General features: G+C 37.5%; 1 protein-coding gene across 2 annotated transcripts in view; it reads right to left on the reverse strand.

The window, feature by feature from the left end:
• Positions 1–22,385, reverse strand: part of LOC127654764 (serine/threonine-protein kinase tousled-like 1-B) — a 72,379-nt gene that overhangs the window by 12,925 nt on the left and 37,069 nt on the right. The window contains exons 4-14 of one of the 2 annotated variants that reach the window (XM_052142114.1): positions 16,494–16,565; positions 8,754–8,792; positions 7,979–8,054; positions 7,818–7,861; positions 7,176–7,271; positions 6,304–6,390; positions 5,440–5,532; positions 4,816–4,926; positions 4,491–4,627; positions 3,771–3,959; positions 294–360 (exon numbers count right to left, since the gene is read on the reverse strand). In XM_052142114.1, coding sequence (XP_051998074.1) covers positions 294–360; positions 3,771–3,959; positions 4,491–4,627; positions 4,816–4,926; positions 5,440–5,532; positions 6,304–6,390; positions 7,176–7,271; positions 7,818–7,861; positions 7,979–8,054; positions 8,754–8,792; positions 16,494–16,565 — 1,011 coding nt within the window. The remainder of the gene's footprint in view (positions 1–293; positions 361–3,770; positions 3,960–4,490; positions 4,628–4,815; positions 4,927–5,439; positions 5,533–6,303; positions 6,391–7,175; positions 7,272–7,817; positions 7,862–7,978; positions 8,055–8,753; positions 8,793–16,493; positions 16,566–22,385) is intronic. The other variant, XM_052142116.1, reaches the window with a different exon arrangement.

A 22,385-nucleotide genomic window follows, 5' to 3' on the forward strand; every position in this document is an offset into this window, starting at 1 on the left:
TGAAATAAATTAATATGGTGTCACAATTATATTTTTCTCTACAAAACTAATTTCAAACATTTAAGCATACGCCTTCAGATCAAAAGATTTGTAGGATCATGAGAAACATTTCAGTCCAGTGTGTCAAAACATTTGACCGGTAGTGCATGCATATATATATATATATATATATATATATATATATATATATATATAAACATTATATCTAATGTCTCGGTTCTGTAAAGAAGAAACAAGTTGTTTTGCACAATGTGTCAGGATCTGAATAGGATCCACTGAGCTGGAGTACTGACCTTTTTGAGATGACCAAGTCTCAGTTTGAAGATCTCCTCCTGCTCGTGATACTCTGCTAATGTTAGTCTGCAGGAGAGTCACAGAAAGTTAAAAACAAAAAGAAAGCCATACATTTCGCAACAATGACAAACACAAGATTAATTCTAATAATAGCAGTCGCGCGGCACCATGTGGGGGTCGGACGTGTAAATGGCAAGCTCTGCGCACTTTGCTAGTTTTTAATTATTTTTATGTCCATAAACCAGTGAGGTTCGATTCACCCAGCCACATAACTGTTCTATGAAATCAACAAGGCAAAGAATTCTAATAATAGCAGTCGCGCGGCACCATGTGGGGGTCGGACGTGTAAATGGCAAGCTCTGCGCACTTTGCTAGTTTTTAATTATTTTTATGTCCATAAACCAGTGAGGTTCAATTCACCCAGCCACATAACTGTTCTATGAAATCAACAAGGCAAAGAATTCAAAATCCTTGGCCTCAAGAGATATTAAAAGACACTTATGCACTCAAGCCGCAGACCAGTGACTCCGTTTGAACGGTGCAACAGGAAAAATACAGCAGCAACTGGCAAGCATGTCGGTGATGCTGATGAAGGTTGTTGCTGACCAGGAGGATCTTGCGGTAATACAGCAATCGATTACGGTGATTGAGGAGAAAATCTCTGAGTTGGTTACGAGATTGTCGGACGTCAAGAGACGGATCGATTATCTGGAGTCATTGGAGAGGAAATTAGCTGCTAATCCACTAGTGACCAAGACAGACTTGGAACGTGTCTGGGGGAAAAGAGGAGGATTTGGAGAATTGTAATCAGCTAAATAATGTCCGAATTGTAGGAATTCCTGAGAATAAAGACGGCAGAGATAAGGGTGAAATTCCTAGACGAGCTCTTCCAGAGTCTGCTCAACATAACAGGCCATAAGGTGGAAATCGAGCTAGCTCACAGGGTCCCGGCTTGCAGATCCGCTGAGGGAGACAGGCTCCGATCAATTCTGGCAAAATTTCTGTGATCATCCAATAAAGATCTTGTGTTAGGCGAAGCGAGGAGTAAAGGAAGGCTTTCTTGGAAGAATCACAAAATGTTCTTGAAAGAAACGAGATCGAATCAAGGAATGCAAGAAACACTTAAACAGAAGATTGCTTTTGAACTGATGTTTCCGGCCAAACTGAAAATATACACTAAGGATTGCTGCAAAGTATTTACATGCCCAAAACAAGCAATGTCTTTCATAGAGACATTGGGGTGAGTGAGTTATTTGGTGTTTCTCATGTGGCCTCCAAGTAAGCTTTGTTTTGTGGAATAACACTCCTTCGGAACATTTGTGGATGAATCTGCTCGTTCTTTGTGCTTACGCCTCCTATTGGTTGGAGTTTGCTTTGTGGAGTATTTTTTTACAGGACATTGGAAGGATTAGGGCATCTGATGCACTCATGAAATACAAAAAAATATATTTTAGCTATCTACAACTGCGCCACCTGCTCCGTACTATTTTTGGAAATAGCATTCAGAGGATGGAGACATAACCCATGTCTTTTGGGGGTGTGCTGTGACCAAGGAGTTTTGGTTGAAGGTTCATAGTCTGATTTACGATGTATTAGGCACTTGGGAATCATTTTGCACTAGACTCTGTATTATGGGCGAAATATTTCGACATTTAATATATACACAGAAAGAGCTGGGTCTTAACCAGTGTCATGATCTCCAGGCAGACCATATTAAGGGGCTGGAGGTTGGCAGGATGAAGAGGGGAAGGGTGGTGGCCTTTGAGGAGTCGTCGTTTAGAAGAATGGGGAAGTACAATGGGTTCGTGGAGAAATGGCGGGTACATGTCATTTATGGATGGGTGATAATTATTATTATATTTGTTTATTTTTTATTTTATATTTGTGTGCGCGTGTGTGTGTGTGTGTGTGTATTTAATTTGCGACCACTGGGATGTTGTTGGGGTCAGGGTGGGGTTGGAGATTGGGAGGGGTAATAGTGGGAAGTACCAAAAGTATTTTTTTTATATTATTGTAGATGTTTTAACAGTGCCAGATTGTTTTTGAAGGGCACTTGAAAGCATGAAATGGACCTTTATTTAATAAATCAAATCTATATATAAACATCTATACACTCACCTAAAGGATTATTAGGAACACCTGTTCAATTTCTCATTAATGCAATTATCTAATCAACCAATCACATGGCAGTTGCTTCAATGCATTTAGGGGTGTGGTCCTGGTCAAGACAATCTCCTGAACTCCAAACTGAATGTCAGAATGGGAAAGAAAGGTGATTTAAGCAATTTTGAGCGTGGCATGGTTGTTGGTGCCAGACGGGCCAGTCTGAGAATTTCACAATCTGCTCAGTTACTGGGATTTTCACACACAACCTTTTCTAGGGTTTACAAAGAATGGTGTGAAAAGGGAAAAACATCCAGTATGCGGCAGTCCTGTGGGCGAAAATGCCTTGTTGATGCTAGAGGTCAGAGGAGAATGGGCCGACTGATTCAAGCTGATAGAAGAGCAACTTTGCCTGAAATAACCACTCGTTACAACCGAGGTATGCAGCAAAGCATTTGTGAAGCCACAACACGCACAACCTTAAGGCGGATGGGCTACAACAGCAGAAGACCCCACCGGGTACCACTCATCTCCACTACAAATAGGAAAAAGAGGCTACAATTTGCAAGAGCTCACCAAAATTGGACAGTTGAAGACTGGAAAAATGTTGCCTGGTCTGATGAGTCTCGATTTCTGTTGAGACATTCAGATGGTAGAGTCAGAAATTGGCGTAAACAGAATGAGAACATGGATCCATCATGCCTTGTTACCACTGTGCAGGCTGGTGGTGGTGGTGTAATGGTGTGGGGGATGTTTTCTTGGCACACTTTAGGCCCCTTAGTGCCAATTGGGCATCGTTTAAATGCCACGGCCTACCTGAGCATTGTTTCTGACCATGTCCATCCCTTTATGGCCACCATGTACCCATCCTCTGATGGCTACTTCCAGCAGGATAATGCACCATGTCACAAAGCTCGAATCATTCCAAATTGGTTTCTTGAACATGACAATGAGTTCACTGTACTAAAATGGCCCCCACAGTCACCAGATCTCAACCCAATAGAGCATCTTTGGGATGTGGTGGAACGGGAGCTTCGTGCCCTGGATGTGCATCCCACAAATCTCCATCAACTGCAAGATGCTATCCTATCAATATGGGCCAACATTTCTAAAGAATGCTTTCAGCACCTTGTTGAATCAATGCCACGTAGAATTAAGGCAGTTCTGAAGGCGAAAGGGGGTCAAACACAGTATTAGTATGGTGTTCCTAATAATCCTTTAGGTGAGTGTATATTGGTTTGTGTGAATAGCAGATGTGGTACACATTTACCTGAAAGTAAATCTGGTAATTTCACAGCAAATCAAAGGGTTTAATCTGTGAAAGTATTAATGCCTTCTGACTGTACATGGAACAACAGTCCCATTTCACTCACAGCTGAGGAAGGCTGGGTTTGAGGAAAGGGTCGTTCTCCGAGCCGTTCACAGCTTTGGTTTTGCGTTGTTTGGGTTCAGAGTTGGTGCTGGGGGTCTGTGAGCTGCTGGTAGATGGTGGTTTTCTCTTTGCTAACAGCTTCCGCTGTCTCTCAATTTCTTCACGCTGTTGAATGATCCATTCTTGCTGTCTGCATGAAAGGACAATGAAACAAACCACCTTCACCCAAAAATTTTAATTATATCATCATTTACTCACCCCCATGTTGTTCCAAACCCACATGATTTTCTTCTGTGGAACACAAAAGTTTTGCCAAATGTTCATGCTGCTCTTTTTCATACCATGAAAGTGAACGGGAACAGATGCTGTCAAGCTCCAAAAAAATACATAAAATTATAATTAAAGTAGTCCATATGACTCCATGAGCTATATATTTCAAGTTTTCTGAGGGATGATTGTCAGAGAATAATTTCTTGAATTTCAGTTTGTTTGTATGAAACTCAACAGCTTCTTTCCCCCATTTACTATAGTTGTACAAAAAAAGAGAAGCCGAGACATTCTCCTGTATTTCTCCATTTTTATTCCACTGAAGAAAGAAAAATGGGTTTGGAGCAACATGAAGTTAAGTAAATGATGACAGAATTTTCATTTTTGGGTTAACTATCCTTTTAAAAATGTATACTATGTGAGCAGTGTGCTTCAGAACCATTAAGTGTCTTACTTCACGAGGTTTTGGAAGGCGTAGCCATCTGTCCACTGCTCTGTAAATGAGGCTCCATGTCTCACGGTGGTGAAATGACCCAAACGCAGTCGATCCTGCATGCTCTTCTCTCGACATGCCTGCTTTTCCTGTGTGCTCTGGACACACACACACACACACACACACCTTTAAAAAGACCTAAACTATACTCTCTTGACAGTATTAATCTACAAATTCAGAGGCTTGGGGGTTAAATAATGGCATTAAACTGCAACCTTTTAGGTATACACAATTCTTTTAAATCATTAGAACTAGTGATTGCTGAAATATCATGAGGATTCTTTACCTTCTCAATCAGAAGTTTCTTACTCATGGTGATGCACTTGTTTAAACGCTCCTTGTACTTCTCTAGAAGCTTTTGCTGTTCATCTATTTGTCTTCTAAGATCACAGTTTGCCTGTAGAGATGAGGGAAAGAGTAAAAAATTGCGACAAGGTTTCAAAAAAGTACGTTCAGGGGTAAAGACCTGTTCACATCAAGTCTAACGCGACTAAACAGAACCACGAACACAAACGGAAAGTAATTGTTTTTACACCAAAAATAGTTACACTATTTACACAGTCAAAATGTGCATAATTCTAAATGTATTTATAAATAAAACATTTTCATACATGAATAAAAGTGACATTCACTAACTTGCTTTAAATCTTAGCTTTAAAGAGCGTTTCTTAGACATACATAAAAAAAATATTTTTTTAAACATGGTGAAAAAAAATTCTGATTCTGTGTGAAGGGTACAAACTTGTACCCTCACATTTAATTATTATTTTCAGTGAAATAATAAAAACAAATTTCTCAGATCAACATCATTAACCGTCTGATATTAAATAAGTCTAATTCCAGTCATCTTGTCTATATTTTATTCTCCTTTTCTCCCTTTCCGTCTTCCCATCTTCCCTCCCTCTCTCACCCGCAGCAGATCATCTATCCGGCCCTCCTTCTTCTCCAGGTCCAAGTTTTTATTGCTCTCTATAGTGGCCAGTTTCACCACTGTGAGCTCAGTCTGCAGAAAGAACAAAATACAAACACACAATTCAACATTATATCAGAAACTTCAACCTTTTTCTTTTTGTTATAAAGGTCACATTAAAACCATGCCTTCAGGATTTAATTTTGCTACATTTCAAATGCCTTCTATGTATAGATTTTAAACTTGGTCCCAGACCAAGACTCTCAGTCTTAAACAATAAAAATTCATCATAAAAATATTAGTTATATTACATTTTATTTAGACTGTGATACATTAAATTGAGTGAAATTAAACTACTACACTCCTGGGTAGCTCAGTGAGTATTGGCACTGACTACCACCCCTGGAGTTGCGGGTTTGAATCCATGGCATGCTGAGTGACTCCAGCCAGGTCTCCTTAGCAACCAAATTGGCCCGGTTGCTAGGGAAGGTAGTCACATGGGGTAGCCGCCTCGTGGTTGCGATTAGTGGTTCTCGCTCTCAATGGGGCATGTGGTAAGTTGTGCGTGGATCGTGGAGAGTAGCATGAGCCTCCAAATGCTGGGAGTCTCCACGGTGTCATGCACAACAAGCCACATGATAAGATGCTCAGACTGACAGTCTCAGACAGTCTTTTTTTGCTGGTGTCATTTCCATCACAACCAACGATTTTGTTCTTAAAAAAAAGTTAGTAAAAATGTGAACTATAAAAACAAATTAGGAGATTAACCTCGGTTAATTGTTTTAATCCATTAAAAGACCTAACTGTAAAAGTACTGCCAATGAGATTGTTGTTTTGTGAGTGTGTGTTTATGTGAGGTCTCACTTGAATGCTCTTTACTGCCGTCTGTTTACAGGAAATCAGAGAGTCCCCAAAACACAGACTGGTGGGAGAAGAGCTGCTCTGCCGGGTCTGAAACACACAATTACAGGACTTTATGTCATCAAAAGAATGTGTGATGCAAAAAGTACCACCATCAGGTGTCTGCGTGAAAGTAACTGAAAGTTTGCATTGAGTTGAATGGAAAATATTTTCAGAATATCTGTTGTGACGTGGGTTGTCATGGTACCAAAATTTCATTTGTTAACAACAATACAAGTAATTTTCTTTCAATTTAAAAGCAAAAACTAATATGCAACTGAACACAACCCTTTACTTTAAATATTAATGTAAATATAAACAAATTAAGTAAACAGTCATTAATAAAATGGTTAGGGGGTTAAGGTAACCCTAACACTAATGACTCAATTAAAAGCAGCCAGTGGTTTTTGTCATCAATGTTGTTATTTGATTAACGACAAACTAAACAGTGGAAGAACTATTAGGCTGCATTTACAATGCAAGGCTTAAATGTACAGATCTGAGCATTTTCCTTTGTCCTGCCTGTTTACATTCACTCATAACAAACCTTAAATAAATACCTCACCAAGATGCATTCGATTGCTCACAAGTGCAAACGTATTATTATCGCAAAGCATATTCAAAAGCAATTGCCTGTCAATCAGACAATGCACATCAGTAATCAGAACACTGATACAATACAAAGACTGGTAACATTATGTGTTTTTTATTTTAGTATTGACTTTTGACATCCCTATTTGTGACAAGCATGTATACTTGTGTTCACAGATGACATATTTACAATGTCATTTGATTATGATGCCGTATGGAAAATATTGTGTGTGTTTGTGACATACACTGGATCCTGGTGTTGAGTGGGAATGAGAGTTTTGGGGTGAGCGGATGACAGATGTTAGTCCTCTTACTGGACTGGACCCATTGCCACCCTGTAACTATAGAAAAGAGGAAAATGAATAAGGGAATAAGACAGAGAAAACTAAAATAAAATAGAACCCCATTTACTTCCTTTTTTGAGCACAATTTTTCAGTGCACATTATAATTTTTATTTATTTTTTTATTTAAAAAAAACAATGCATCATAAAATGTCATCCAAATGTTACTTTGCCTTTAATGCCTTTTCTGTTTTTCTCCCAACAATGTGGCATTGGTTACAAATAATATTAACCAATAAAATCAAAATGTTTTCACACAAATTGTCACAATGTCCTGTCTAGATTTCTCACTGAATGTTCGGTTTTGCTTGAAAATACGTTATATTACACAGGTGTATTGCAAATGCTGTTTCATGTGGATTTAAAACAACACAAAGTCACAATTAGCCCCTATCTCTCTCTCTCTCTCTCTCTCTCTCTCTCTCTCTCTCTCTCCAATTTAGATCTCTCTCTCTCTCCAATTTAGACAACGCAGGAGACATGTTCATGACATGGATTTAATATGATTTCATTCACTTCCCATAACATTAATGACAGTTACTCACGTCAAAATAATCACTGATTTTGGGTCCACGAATGCTAGATTTACCTGTGAAAGAAATAAAAAAATAAGAAGGTAAGTGAAGCAGATGAGATAAAAATGCATAAAGAACAAATCAGAAAGCACACACACATACAAACAGGGATAGAGTGTGTGTGCGTTTACCCTGGCTACTCTCTGATTGGATATCAGCTTTCCTCTTCCTGGCCCGTGATGATTCAAAGAGCTTCTTTTCAGGAGTCTATAAGAGAGATATTACATTCAGAAAAACTTTCTTTATGAATATATTCATGTCTTATTTTGCACTCAATGCACGATAGTGCTATCTCAGCATGCAATGAGCACCACATTTAAATTCTGAGTCTCTAGAGAAAAAATAATAAAAAATATTTAATTTCACCTCAAACACTATTTAATGACTCCCTAATGAGAGAGTGAATAATCTGGGGCCTGCACAAATGATCTTTCTCACTGGGAAAGGATGCAGAAATATCCTGCTCTTTTCAGACAAAGAGGGGTGTGCTGCCAAGGGCATTTTTGCATTCTGATCAGAGGATTTCTTGCTCTTGCTCTCTGAAATCTTTCGCTCTGTCAACAAACTCCAGAGCAGATTTTACTATCCATATGCTGGAAGAACACTATTTAGAGATCAATTGTGTCCTACATATACAGTGTTTATATAAAAAGAAACGTTGCTTTATATAAGTTTAAAATGACAATCTCTATATAGGTGTAAAACACACACACACACACACAGACAGAGAGAGAGAAAATGATTCTTTTAGAAATGTTAAAATCGCATATGGGCTAGGCCAGTCCATTTCTGGAACCATGTCATGTCACTGCAAAGAGAGGACAGCTGACGTGACTGAACCACGAGCCTCCAAAATCATAATTTATGTCTCTTCTAAATTCTCACATGACAGGGACAAAGACTTACTGAATACGCAGGAGAACTTCCCCTTTTCCCATCTGATCCCTGTAACAGACAGATAGGAAGAGAGATTTAGAGGGAATAAAAGGAAAAGAAAAAGATAAAAGTAAACAGATAAGATAATGAAATGAAGATAAGAATGAGAGAGAGAAGAGTAGAGAATAGAAAAAAGGAAAAGGAAAGAAAAGAAATATAAAAGCAAAAGATGGAAATGCAGAGGGAAAAGGAAAGAGAATGGGAAAAGAAAAGAGAATGGAAAAAAGGAAACGGATAAGGAAAAGTAAAAAGAATAGAAAACAAAGGAAAGGAAAAGGAAAAGAAAAAAGGAAATAAAAAAGGAAAAGAAAGGGATTGGAAAAGATCAGGGAAAAGGAAAGGGTTAGGAAAAAGAATAGAAGAGGAATAAAAGTGAAAAGGAAAAGAAAGGAAGAAATTAAACGGAAAATTTAAAAGAATAGAAAACAAAGGAAATGAAAGGAAAGGGAAAGGAAAAGAAAGAAAAAAGGAAAGGTAGAAAAAAATGTAAAAGATAAGGGAAAAGGAAAGATTTGGGAAAATGAAAAACAAAGGAAATGAATTTAAAGAAAAGGAAAGGAAAAGGGATGGTAGAGGAAAGTAAATAAAAATTTGAAGGAAAAGAAAAAAGAAAAGGGATCTGAAAAGAAAAGGAGAAGGAAAAAGAAAAGGGATGGAAATGGAAAAGCGAAATGAAAAAGAATGGAAAATGAGGAATAAGGAGAGGAGAGGGTTTTGGATGTGGGCAGGTCAAGAGTTGCAGACTACAGAAGTGAAGCTGGTGTTTATAATTAGCCCTGAGTGACAATGACAGAATGTCACAGGCTGATATTGATGTTCTGCATGCTGCAAACTGGCACTTTTGGGTCACAGTGGCCACAAGCTTAGAACCAGCAACACAAAGAAATGCACTCGCCATTAGAGGAAACTTCTACTGTGCTACAATTACTAAAGCTGAAATTTAAGATGCTGACAAGCAACAAATGCAAATATTATTAATTCCAATGAATTAAAAAAATAAAAAGAGAACAATCCTTAAGGTGCGTACACACTGCCAGCGACTTTGTCGCTGCAGGTCGCCAGTGGCTGGCGGTGAAGTCGCTAGTGGGTGTTCCCACTACTGGTTGCCTAGTAACGTTTATAAATGACATTCACGGATGTCATTCCATTGCTGTTGACAGCGAATCTCTTTTCTTGCCACTAAAAACAAACATTTTGGAGGGAAAAGACTAAATATAAATGGAATCAGTACATAAAATGCTTTATATCAAAGATGAATGAGAAACAAGGCGTGCTGTTTGCCATATTTTTCTTAAAAATGTCCTTGTACGTGGGAAGAGACATATCATAGAGCACTGGAAAATTTCTAACAGCAAGAATTAGCCTTTCATCCAACATTCCGTTACTGCAGGAGCTGAGAGAGAGAAGGATCACATGAGCTCTCCTGTCTTCTCTCCTATTGGCTGTCGCTTCCGTTAGTCGCTCTTCATTTGAATAAAGTTGAACTTGTCTCAACTTTGTCGCGTCGCTGGACACGCCCACATCTAGTCGCCAACGGTCGCGACAGCTCGTGTTGCCGGAAGTCGCTGTGCTCTCATTGAAAATTAATGGGATGGAGTCGCTGTCGCGCGCGATGTCACTGGCAGTGTGTACGCACCTTTAGTGCTCAATTGAATATTCCCAAAGAAACCAGTCTTCATTTGATAATAGCTAATACAGTAAGAAACTTCTGTTCTGAAATATAAGAATGACATAATTTTAATTCTTCCATATGTAAAAATATGTGTATTCAAATCCAATATGAACATGCAAATCCTCCTGCATACAATTAGTCATGTGCTTCATGCTGATTAATGCTTAAAAAAATAAAAAATAAAATCGAAGAATAATTGACCAGTCTGTTGGTTGACTATCATGACCATTCCCTAGTGTGTTTCTGCAGCATCTAGGTGTCTTTATCTGGCATAAAAAGCAGCTCACAGCCACACAAGAGGAGTGTATTATTTCTCCCTTCAAAACTCACTCTTGGCTTTCTCTTCCTCTCCTGTTCTGATTTATGGCACAGACAGCAGGTGTGCTGTGAAGGGGGAGGGGAGGACAATGCTCTTTACTCTGGTTCTTAATGTGTGTTTGTGTGCATGCGCACACGTGTAGTGCTTTGCCTACAGATGGTTTAACCATCTGGGGTTACGACAGATGCTAACCCAGCTTGAGTCTGCAACAAAACCTAAAACACACCTTCCTCTAATATGAGGCAGAGCAACAGCCCTGAGCACACATTGGACCAGAGTTTCATTACAGGCAATATTTCCCATCACTGAATAACAGTCACACCAGCATCAATTTCCCTGAATGCCTTTTTTCAAAGAAAAACATCTAAATTCTCTGCTAAACTATGAACCGAGTTAACATCTTTCATTAAGCAATTAGAAACATAACAGTCCATTAAATATCTCAGTGTGAAACAAATGCTTCAGTGCATCTGAAAAACAACTTCCTTAAAAGTAACCTTGCATCTGTTGCATCTCACCGGCTAAAAGATGCACTAAAGCTAAATATGGCTTCATTCATCCCATCATTCACAAATATTCTACACATGCCAGTCTCCTTGAGTGTTCATTTTGATTATGCATTCAGCTGTCAGAAAGATAGTACTCCCTTCATTTGACCACTTTTTACCATGTTTGCATTCCTAGATGCATGTTTTTCACCAAACAACATTACATACCTTGTATACCTTATGGGCCCTATATTAAGAGTGCTATGCCTTAAGCACAGCACTATGCAATACATCATAAGCGCAAAGTCAGTGTGCATGGCAATGAAGATTTAATATTTTCGTGCAAGCATGCGCCAGGTTAAGTGGGATGGCGATATTGCGTGCGCAATGCGCTAATGGATTGGGTCAAATGAAATTTAATTCTGAGGTCCTTTTCTGGTTATTGCACCATCTGCGTCCTATTATATATTCCATTGATATGAAGAGAGCCTATAATTTTGACAGACTAAATGGGCTATGCAATACATTAGAAGAATAGAAATACAGACCATTTATGTCTTACCTTCTTTTGCGCAATAACTACGTCCTTGATGCAAATTCTCTCCCGTTTTGTCTGCCATTGTTCCAGTGCTATGGTGTTTAGCGCAGAAATACTACAGAGAAAATTTGTGTGTCCTCCTGCCTCCAGACCGCGATATATGTGTTCTCTATCAGTATGTCTCACCTGTGGTCTTGATGGCTTCTCTCTTCATTGTTTTGTAATGTATATTTGACATATTTTTCTCCATTTAATGTTTGTTTAATTTCTGTAGTGTCATTGAGCTTTGGAAAGGCACTATACCAATACACTTTAAATTCTTATTGATCAGACACACAAATCATGGTTTTAAAAGTGATAGTAAAAGATGATGACTACCACCCCTTGAGTTCACAATTCCAGGGCGTGCCGAGTGACTCCAGTCAGGTCTCCTAAGCAACCAAATTGGCCCGGTTGCTAGGGAGGGTAGAGTCACATTGGGTAACCTCCTCGTGGTTTCTATAATGTGGTTCACTCTCGGTGAGGCGTGTGGTGTGTTTTGTGTGGATGCCGCAGAGACTAGCATGAAGCCTCCAAGCAAACTATGTCTCCGCAGTAACATGCCCAACAAGCCACATGATAAGATGTGCGGACTGATGGTCTCAGACACGGAGGCAACTGAGATTCATCCTCCGCCACCTGGATTGAGGCGAGTCACTATGCCACTACGTGGACTTAGAGCGCATAGGGAATTGGCAATTCCAAAACAGGGAGAAAAAGGGGAGAAAATTAAAAATGTAATTTAAAAGTGATTGATAGCTCTTTAATATTATCTGCTGGTGGAATATCCAAACTGCAAATGCAGGAATTAGATTTTGCACTGAGATAAGACGTGCTCCTTAAACGTCTTAGCACCATGACATATTTCTTAGGATATTAGTAGATTGCACGTTGCACCACTTCATTAACATACATTACACCCACAGTTTGCACACATATACCCACAAAGAGCACAAACACAAATCCATGCCCACTTGCATTTTGTGCTGGCACAATAAATGGGTTTAGAATTAATGATCTCATGAAAATTGGATAAGATGTAGAGCACAGTTGTTTGCGCATTGCAGGGCATATATCGATCACAAATGGATCTACAAAATACTCTGATAGTGTCAATTTCAAAGCATTTTCAAGAGAATGACAAAATAGTAAAGTACTGTATATTGTTATCTTTTGATGTTTAATTTTTCATAAATCAAAGAGATGATGCAACAAATGATAGAAGGGGATTTATTACTTCTACGTAGAAATTTTGAGCTTCAACTGGCAGGCAAACACATATTGTGCTTCACTTAACACATAAGCTACCCTCTCAAGCAGGGTCAGAAATTAATACATGCTAAGCGCCAAATGCAGGTAAATTTTTTATTTAGCCAGTGAATTTCAGTGTCTCACACCATTCTGGCTGGTGCTTGTAAAATAATGTAACATGTTCCAGTTTTGTCACTAAGGGGGCTCTGTAGGCCTGCAATCAATAATGTCGCAAGTGTTTACATAGAACGGCTCTCATTAGCTAGTACCGCTAGTATATAGCAAGTATTTAAATTATATTATTAAATAATAAGCTATATTATTTAAATTAATAGGCTAATATGAAACCATATTGGGCATTATTTTCATAAAAAATAAGATTTGTCCTCATGACAATAGGATTACTTAAAAGAGCATATATTATGGTTTTTCAACATTCCTAATTTTTTTTAAAGGTCTCATACAATAGGTTTACATGCATCCAAGGACAAAGAACACTTTAATTTACTCATAATTTAAATTGCAGCATTTCATTTTTCCCCTAGTGTCAAAAACGACTTGTTCAATGATTCATTCTAAAGCATTCATTCTAAACTCCTCCTTTCAGAGAGCCTACTCTGCTCTGATTAGTCAGATGTCCCAGTTTGTTGTGATTGGTCTACCACTTAGTGTAGTGTTTGAGGGTGGGTCAAAGCTGTTCACAAGCAGCCAATGAAGACCAGAGGTGGGTTTTTTGTTACTAAATTACATAGGTTAGTACAAGAAGTAAAGTCTGGAATTACTAACGACTCAATTCAGAAGCGGTTCTTTCTTTTGGGAGTCAATAACTTTCATTTGTCGTGCACTTTGATTTTTGAAACTTTGCAGACTTTTTTACATTCACAAACAGCTATACAACACACTACATTAAAGGTAATATTTGAAAAGACATAATAGGTGCTCTTTAACCATCTTAGCCTTTTATGTGTGATAAACTCACATCACATGAGCCAATCTTCGTCCAAATATGAAACTGCACTTGTCACAAACACATATATAATATTGAACAATAATAATGGACATGCCGTGATTTTTTGGGGGGATTTTCTATGTCCTTGACACTTACATCGTCCACTTGCATCATCAGCGAGTATCAGAATAGCCTATCATTCTTACAATATGAATTTAAACATGTATTATGCTGCATTTCCCACAAAAAAAAGTTACCGGCTAAATGGCGAGTTGATAACTCAAACTCTCTCAAACTTTTCTCACTTGATATAACATGTCTACAGAGGCAGAATATTTGTGTGAATGAACAAAGTCAGAGCTGTGTAGCTTTAATAGATTTTTGAGTGCAAATGGCACTGTTGCACATGCACTCTCTGAGCGAGAGCAGACCTAACCAGTCATGACAGGATTAAAGGAATCTTTTCCATGTTAATCAAAGTTTTTGTCCTAACCAGCAGTGACACAACGAGCGATAGCGACTGAACTTTCTATTTTTTAAATGGCTTCTATTTCTGCAATGTAGCACTGGCCAGTGCATTCAACATATGGGTCTAAAATGAAACTTATTAAAGCCAGCATCTCACAAGCCAGTTCAAAACAACTTGATTTTGGCCGAGGGTGTCTCACACCTATGGAATGTTGTGCTTAAATGCTCGCTCTCTTCAGCCGGTGTCACAAACACACACACACTTTCAGATTCAGAATGGCAGAGGGTAGACATCCCGGCTCATTCCAACTTTCTCGTTGTGATCCTGTCACGTGGAGATCGGCAATATAACAACAGGTATACCACGTGAACATCAACAATCATATCAGTCTTCATAAAGTAACTTTCCCCTGTGTATGTGTGTATTTATTCCCTCTGGGTTTGCCGTAAAATGCCAAAGCCCATACAGAGCTTCAGTGAGAAAATTAGCTGCGTTCAATAAACAGACTGTTTTGTCTGTGATTGCTTGGTTTTCTACATTTCATTGTTAACTATCCTCATTTTAGTGTATGAATATTGTGCTGTCGTGTCGCATCTGGTGTGGACAGACAGACAGCTTGTCGCTGGAATCTTATCGCATTGCATGCATAATATGTAAGTGTACACGTATATGGGATACTGATAATTTACCATCTTTAAGCACAAAATCAAGATAATACAGTAGTCATTTGTATGAATATAGAACTCAAATTGATATCCTGTGATAGTAAACTTATACAGATATATAAAATTATCATAAAAATATTATTCATGGTAGCACAAATATATACACTACCTGGCCAAAACAAACTTGCCGTTTGGATTTAAATAAGCAGATAGTGAAGAGCCTATGATTGGCTCATTATTGCAGTGATTAATATGTTTCAGCTGATAACAATTCTTTTAACCTGAACTGATGCAGTATGTAGCTTCTCATTTCTTAAACAACCATGTCAGAAGACGCATCACGTGGTCATGGAAAAGATGTTACTGTGTTTCAGAAGGGGCAAATTATTGGCCTACATCAAGCAAAGAAAATAACTAAGGAGATTGCTAAAATAACTGGAATGGGGTTTAGAACTGTCCGACGCATTATTAAAACCTGGAAGGATAGTGGTGAACTGTCAGCTTTGCAGAAGATAGGTGGTCAGAAAAAAATCTTGAGCGATTGTGATCAAATATCACTAAAACGCTTGAAAAATGTTACACTAGAACTCATGGCTATATTTAAGAGCATTTCCACATGCACAATGTGACAAGAACTTACAGGATTGGGACTAAACAGCTGTGTGGCCACAAGAAATCCACTTGTTAGTGAGGCTAATCAGAAAAAACAACTTCAATTTATTAGGGAGAATAAAGATTGGACTGTGGAGCAATGGAAAAAGGTCACGTGGTCTGATGAGTCCAGATTTACTCTACGCCAAAGCGATGGGCAAGTCAGGGTAAGAAGGGAAGTGCATGAAGTGATGAACCCTCTGGAGGCAGTTTTATGATCTGGGGTTGCTTCAGTTGCCCAGGTCTAGGCACAACAACGTTATGTGGTAATAAAATTAAGTCAGCTGAATACCTGAATGTACTGAATGTCCAGATTATCACATCAATGGATTTTTTATTCTCTGACGGCATGGGCATATTTCAGGATATGACACCATTACATTTCTTGGGTTACTAAAGAGCTTTAAACTCTTGGTAAATACGTAATTTATTCTCTTTAGCAATTAGAAAATCATTTGTTTTTGCTATTTTGCCTTTTTAATTTTTTTTTTATATTATTCATAAGAAAATAGTTGAGGAATACCAAAGAGTAATTCTTATGAATCATCTTAAAATTTACATATTATACAATACAAACAGTAGAGCATGAAATGAATAAAATGAGCTGATTGAAATTAATTTTGTTCATAGTGTCTGTACAGTTATAGAGAGACGTGAAGCACCACTCACCTCTGACTCCTTATCACTGGAGGATCCCAGACTACCAAAACTGTGATTGGAACATTCGTTATTTGTCAAGGTCTGTACAAGAGATACACATAACATTACTTATACACACATTTACATGTACCAGTGCAAATGAGCCAGCAGAGAGTAAAGATAAGGAAAATGAGTTATCATTCATGCAACAGGTGTTATGAATTCATCATTTGAAAATGTATATTGACAGTTCTGAGTCTGTGAATTTAAAGTGGAAAAAAAAATTGAATATTGCAAAACCAATCTGTGAATAAAGCAGTGTTTCAATTCCATGTATTCAAGAGAAGAAAATCAATACTTGTGGTGCAGCAGATGCCTTATGTCTGGGAACGAAAGCGTGTAGGACAGTTCTGAGAGGTAATGGTAACCAGTCATTTTGAAGTTTTTGCTCTGGCATTTCAAAATGATCAGAGCAACATTTGAGATGCAATGTGATGATATTGGTCAGCTGGTTTGAGTCCAGTTATGCCTGAATTATTCAATATGATCATTGTATTTAATCACATGACGTGTTAAGGCAAAGTCACATGCTTTTTGATATGCATCTAAGAATTAGTTCTGTAAAGGTGTTCCCATCATAGATATCGAATAAAAAAATGTACCACTTATAGCAAGGGACAACGTTTTCATGCGCAGTTTGGTTGCGCATCTTAGTGTTGCCATCAAGCATTATTTATACAACATTCCAAAGTTTGCACAAGAATACAAGAATGGAAACTCAGCTATATTCCTAAAGGAGAAAGAAATCAAGCATCTTCTGAAAAACGTTTTGAACATTTTGTGAACATTTTTGAAGGCAGCCTAGTGTGATTCTCACAAAACATGTCAAGGAAAGATCCTGTGCCATATTCAACCTCAAATCAATAATAATTAAAAAAAAAAAATAATAATTATGATTTTTTGCTTAATGAAAATGAAGCCTACTTTTTGGACAATTGAGATGTTTTGCATTGTGACATTATTTTCATTACAATTAAGCACATTTTATCCCCCAATTCTCAATAATGTAAAATATCCAGACGTTTTACTTTTACTATTCTTTATACTTTTATTTTTTAAGATGATTCTCATTACCGTAACATTCTTTTCATTCTACTGTATTGCAGTGATGTTTATCAATTTTATCAAATTTAAGGCAGTGCCAAAGGAGTTCTACTATGTTACTATGTGGTAATGAGAATATTGTAATGACCACCTTGTCTACATTATTAGAATATCATAATGACCCCCATTTTTCGCATAGCGGTAATGAGAATATTAGGGCTGGGTATCACTAGCCACATCACGATAATACTGCGATACACTTGTCACAATTCGACATATTGCGATACATCATGATTTGATTCAAATCCGATTCACAGGCATATAATTCCAATTCATTTATTATGTTCATTTCCCTTACATACAGTATGAAATAAATATTTTTTTTGCTAATGCTGTTATTAAATCACATAAGGGAACTTCTAACTTAGTAAATTAAAAAAATATTAATATACATTTTATCATTAGTTTTTCATCATTTTAGTTTTTAAAAAATATAAATGTCCACGTATTCCATCAATAAATAGCATGTCTTGATACTGCATATACAGTGCATCTGGAAAGTATTCACAGCGCTTCACTTTTCCCACATTTTGTTATGTTACAGCCTTATTTCAAAATGTATTAAATTCCTTATTTTCCTAAAAATTCTACAAACAATACCCCATAATGACAATGTGAAAGAAGTTTGTATTAAATATTTGCAAATTTATTAAAAACAAATGAAATTTTTAAAAAAAAAAAATCACATGTTCACAGCCTTTGCCATGAAACTCAAAATTGAGCTCAGGTGCATCCTGTTTCCACTGATCATCCTTAAGATGTTTCTACAACTTGATTGGAGTCCACCTGTGGTAAATTCAGTTGATTGGACATGATTTGGAAAGGCACACACCTGTCTATATAAGGTCCCACAGTTAACAGTGCATGTCAGAGCACAGATCTGGGGAAGGGTACAGAAACATTTCTGCAGCATTGAAGATCCCAATGAGCACAGTGGCCTCCATCATCCATAAATGGAAGTTTGGAAGCACCAGGACTCTTCCTTGAGATGTCCGCCTGGCCAAACTGAGCGATCAGGGGAGAATGGCCTTAGTCAGGGATGTGACCAAGAACCCGATGGTTACACTGACAGTGTTTCTCTGTGGAGAGAGGAGAACCTTCCAAAAGAACAACCATCTCTGCAGCACTTCACCAATCAGGCCTATATGGTAGAGTGGCCAGACGGAAGCCACTCCTCAGTAAAAGGCACATGACAGCCCACCTGGAGTTTGCCTAAAGGCACCTGAAGGACTCTCAGAATTCATCAGGACAAAATTGTCTGGTCTGATGAAACAAAGATTGATCTCTTTGGCCTGAATTGCATGAGTCATGTCTGGAGGAAACCAGGCACCACTCATCACCTGGCCAATACCATCCCTAGAATGAAGCATGGTGGTGGCAGCATCATGCTGTGGGGATGTTTTTCAGCGGCAGGAACTGGGAGACTAGTCAGGATCGAGGGAAAGATGAATGCAGCAATGTACGGAGACATCCTTAATGAAAACCTGCTCCAGAGTGCTCTGGACCTCAGACTGGGGCGAAGGTTCATCTTCCAACAGGACAACGACCCTAAGCACACAGCCAAGATAACAAAGGAGTGGCTATGGGACACCTCTTTGCATGTCCTTGAGTGGCCCAGGCTGAGCACAGACTTGAACCCGATTGAACATCTCTGGAGAGATCTGAAAATGACTGTGCACCGACGCTCCCCATCCAACCTGATGGAACTTGAGAGGTCCTGCAAAGAAGAATGGGAGAAACTGCCCAAAAATAGGTGTGCCAAGCTTGTAGCATCATACGCAAAAAGGCTGTAATTGGTGCCAAAGGTGCTTCAACAAAGTATTGAGCAAAGGCTGTGAATACTTATGTACATGTGATTTTTTTTGTTTTTTTATGTAATAAATTTTTAAAGATTTCAAACAAACTTCTTTCACATTGTCATTATGGGGTATTGTTTGTAGAACTTTGAGGAAAATAATGAATTTAATCTATTTTGGAATAAGGCTGTAACGTAACAAAATGTGGAAAAAGTGAAGCGCTGTGAATACTTAACGGATGCAGTGTATTATGTTGCATATTAGGGCTTCACGATATGGACAAAAAGTCACATTGCGATTATTTTGAAAAATATTGCGATTTGAGCTGAGATTTCCACATGTTCAACTGCAAAAAGTCTACTGGGGTTTTCACACTTGAGCCCTCTTAAAAAGAACCATACTGAGACCTTTTTTTCATTTCAACCACAAACAAATAAATATATAAACACTGAAACAAAGTCTTCTTCATATCCAAATGTTACCATTCACCGTGTACATGTTTTTGTCCATTTTGTGATATGGTCTCAGCCCACTAATCATCAGCATTAGTTTTTGAAACAGTCACCTTGAATATTAGGGATGCTCCAATCGGGATTTTAACATCTGATATGATCTCCAATTCTCTTTTCATCTCATCAATCGATGCTGATCATTTAACCTTTTATCAGCAGCTCTGTCAAAACTGGTTATATGTAAGGTTTCTGCTCAATGTCACTGTAACTACATTTCCCTGTTGGTAAAACCATAGTTGTTGCCTAGTTTTTGCTGTCAGTCAATAATAATTCAGTATAAACAAAATATAATTTTAAAATAATAATGTTAATCTTTATTCTAGGCCTTAAAAACTAGTAGGCTTATACAAACTATTATTTACTGTATATAAGACAGTCCTAAAGAATGAGGCTTAATGTCAAACTGAAGTTGAATTGATAACCCATTGGTGTAATTAAATTTAAAGTGAAATTTTTTATTAGTTTGTCACCATTTAATTTAATAATTTTTTGTCATTATTTTATTATATTTAATTTAGCAAGGCACTATATTATAGTAACTAAATATTTTATATAGATTTATTATATGCATGTTTCTTCCTTTTCATTTTGTTGGATGTTGGTAATATTAGTTCCGCTTTCACTTTTTTCCACGAGGAGAGTAATAAGGGCGACACGCTCTCTCGTGAGGTAAACAATGACAGGAGAAGAGGACTCTTCAGGTGTTACTGTTAATGCCGTTTGCTCAGAAATCAGTTAATAAAGATGTTCGAATTATACCCCATCTTGTATTCTGCGATATAATTATGATACCCATGTCTTGCGGAGACTGAGATGCCGCTACCGCATATAATAATAAAAAACGCTTCATGCAGGACACACCAGTTTAGTGTAAATAAAGCGTTTAGCGCATGTAAGCAAACGGAACCGAACTCTGATCACTTCCGTTACTGTAAGAAAGAGAGAGAGTTGCGGAGCACAGAACCGCTCTGTAAACACCATAACAATGCTGACTTAGTATAGACCAGTATAATTAAATCGCAGCCTTTTTCAATTTAATAATCGCACAATTTAATATCGCGGTTTCGATTTTATTTCGATTAATTGTGCAGCCCTAGTGCATATATACATATTAGGGCTTTCGGTTAAAACAATTTACACAAATAATCATGTCCTCAGACTGTAATTCAAGCTTGAAGTACCACCTGATTTCTTCAGGGTCCAGTAATCGAAACTCCAGCTGTACAATCAGCGCATAGCTTATTCAGAGAACAAACCACACAGAACAACAGCAGACAGCACAACATCAGGATGGGTGTGCTCTTGCATTTAAACAGCTTGGAGCACAATTCCGAATGCAGGTATCTCAAGATGGGTTTTTCTAAGTCACAAACCATGTTAAACTTGACACAGTGAACTAAAAACAGGATGTTTATGATGCATGCAACAGAGACGCTCCAAAAGCTTATGTCTGACACAGGTGTGCATTAGACATGTGTCCTTAGAAAAGCCCTCATAATAAATCTTTTTCGGACAGATTCATGAATTCAATTACAAAATGGATTGCTGTGAACAGTAGGCTAATGATTGGCTAATGTTCAATAATATGAGGAAAAAACAAAAACAATATATTGCATTCTAAAGCCACTTTTTGTATTGATATTTTGGTAACACTATACAATAAGGTTCCATTCATTAACATTAGTTAATGCATTAGGTATCATGAATAAACAATTAACAATATATATTTTTATAGCATTTATTCATCTTTGTTCATGTTGTTAATAAAACTACAATTGTCCATTTTTAGTTCATTCATAGTGCATTAACTAATGTTAACAAAAACAACTTTTGATTTTATTGATATTAGTATGTTAAAATTAACATTAAAGGAACGTTCCGGGTTCAATACAAGTTAACCTCAATCGACAGCATTTGTGGCATAATGTTGATTCCCACAAAACATTATTTAGACTCGTTCCTCCTATTCTTAAAAAAGCAAAAGCAATGTTACAGGGAGGCACTTACAATGGAAGTGAATGGGACACATTCTTCTGTTAAAACGTGTGTATTATGAACTGAAATTTGTTTAAATTGTAATTTTTAAAATCGTTTTAGGGTTTGTTGACATTACATTGTCATGGTAACGAAGTTGTAAAATTGTCTATAACTTTACACAGAAAAGGTTTATAAGTGATTTCAACACACTAAAATCATGTTTACACACATATCCTTTACGTCTTTTGAAAAAGTGAGTATTGTATTTTTGCCCCCATTCACCTCCATTGTAAATGCCTCACTCGTACCTCAATTTTTGCTTTTTTTAAAGAAAAGGAGGAACGAATCAAAATAAATTTTTGTGGTAATCAATATTAATCCACAAATGCTGTCGATTAATCTTAAAATTAATACATGCTGTAAAAGTATTGTTCATTGTAAGTTCATGTTAACAAATGGAACTTTAGTAAAGT

This window comes from Xyrauchen texanus, chromosome 14, assembly GCF_025860055.1.
Source record: "Xyrauchen texanus isolate HMW12.3.18 chromosome 14, RBS_HiC_50CHRs, whole genome shotgun sequence".
Classification (NCBI taxonomy): domain Eukaryota; kingdom Metazoa; phylum Chordata; class Actinopteri; order Cypriniformes; family Catostomidae; genus Xyrauchen; species Xyrauchen texanus.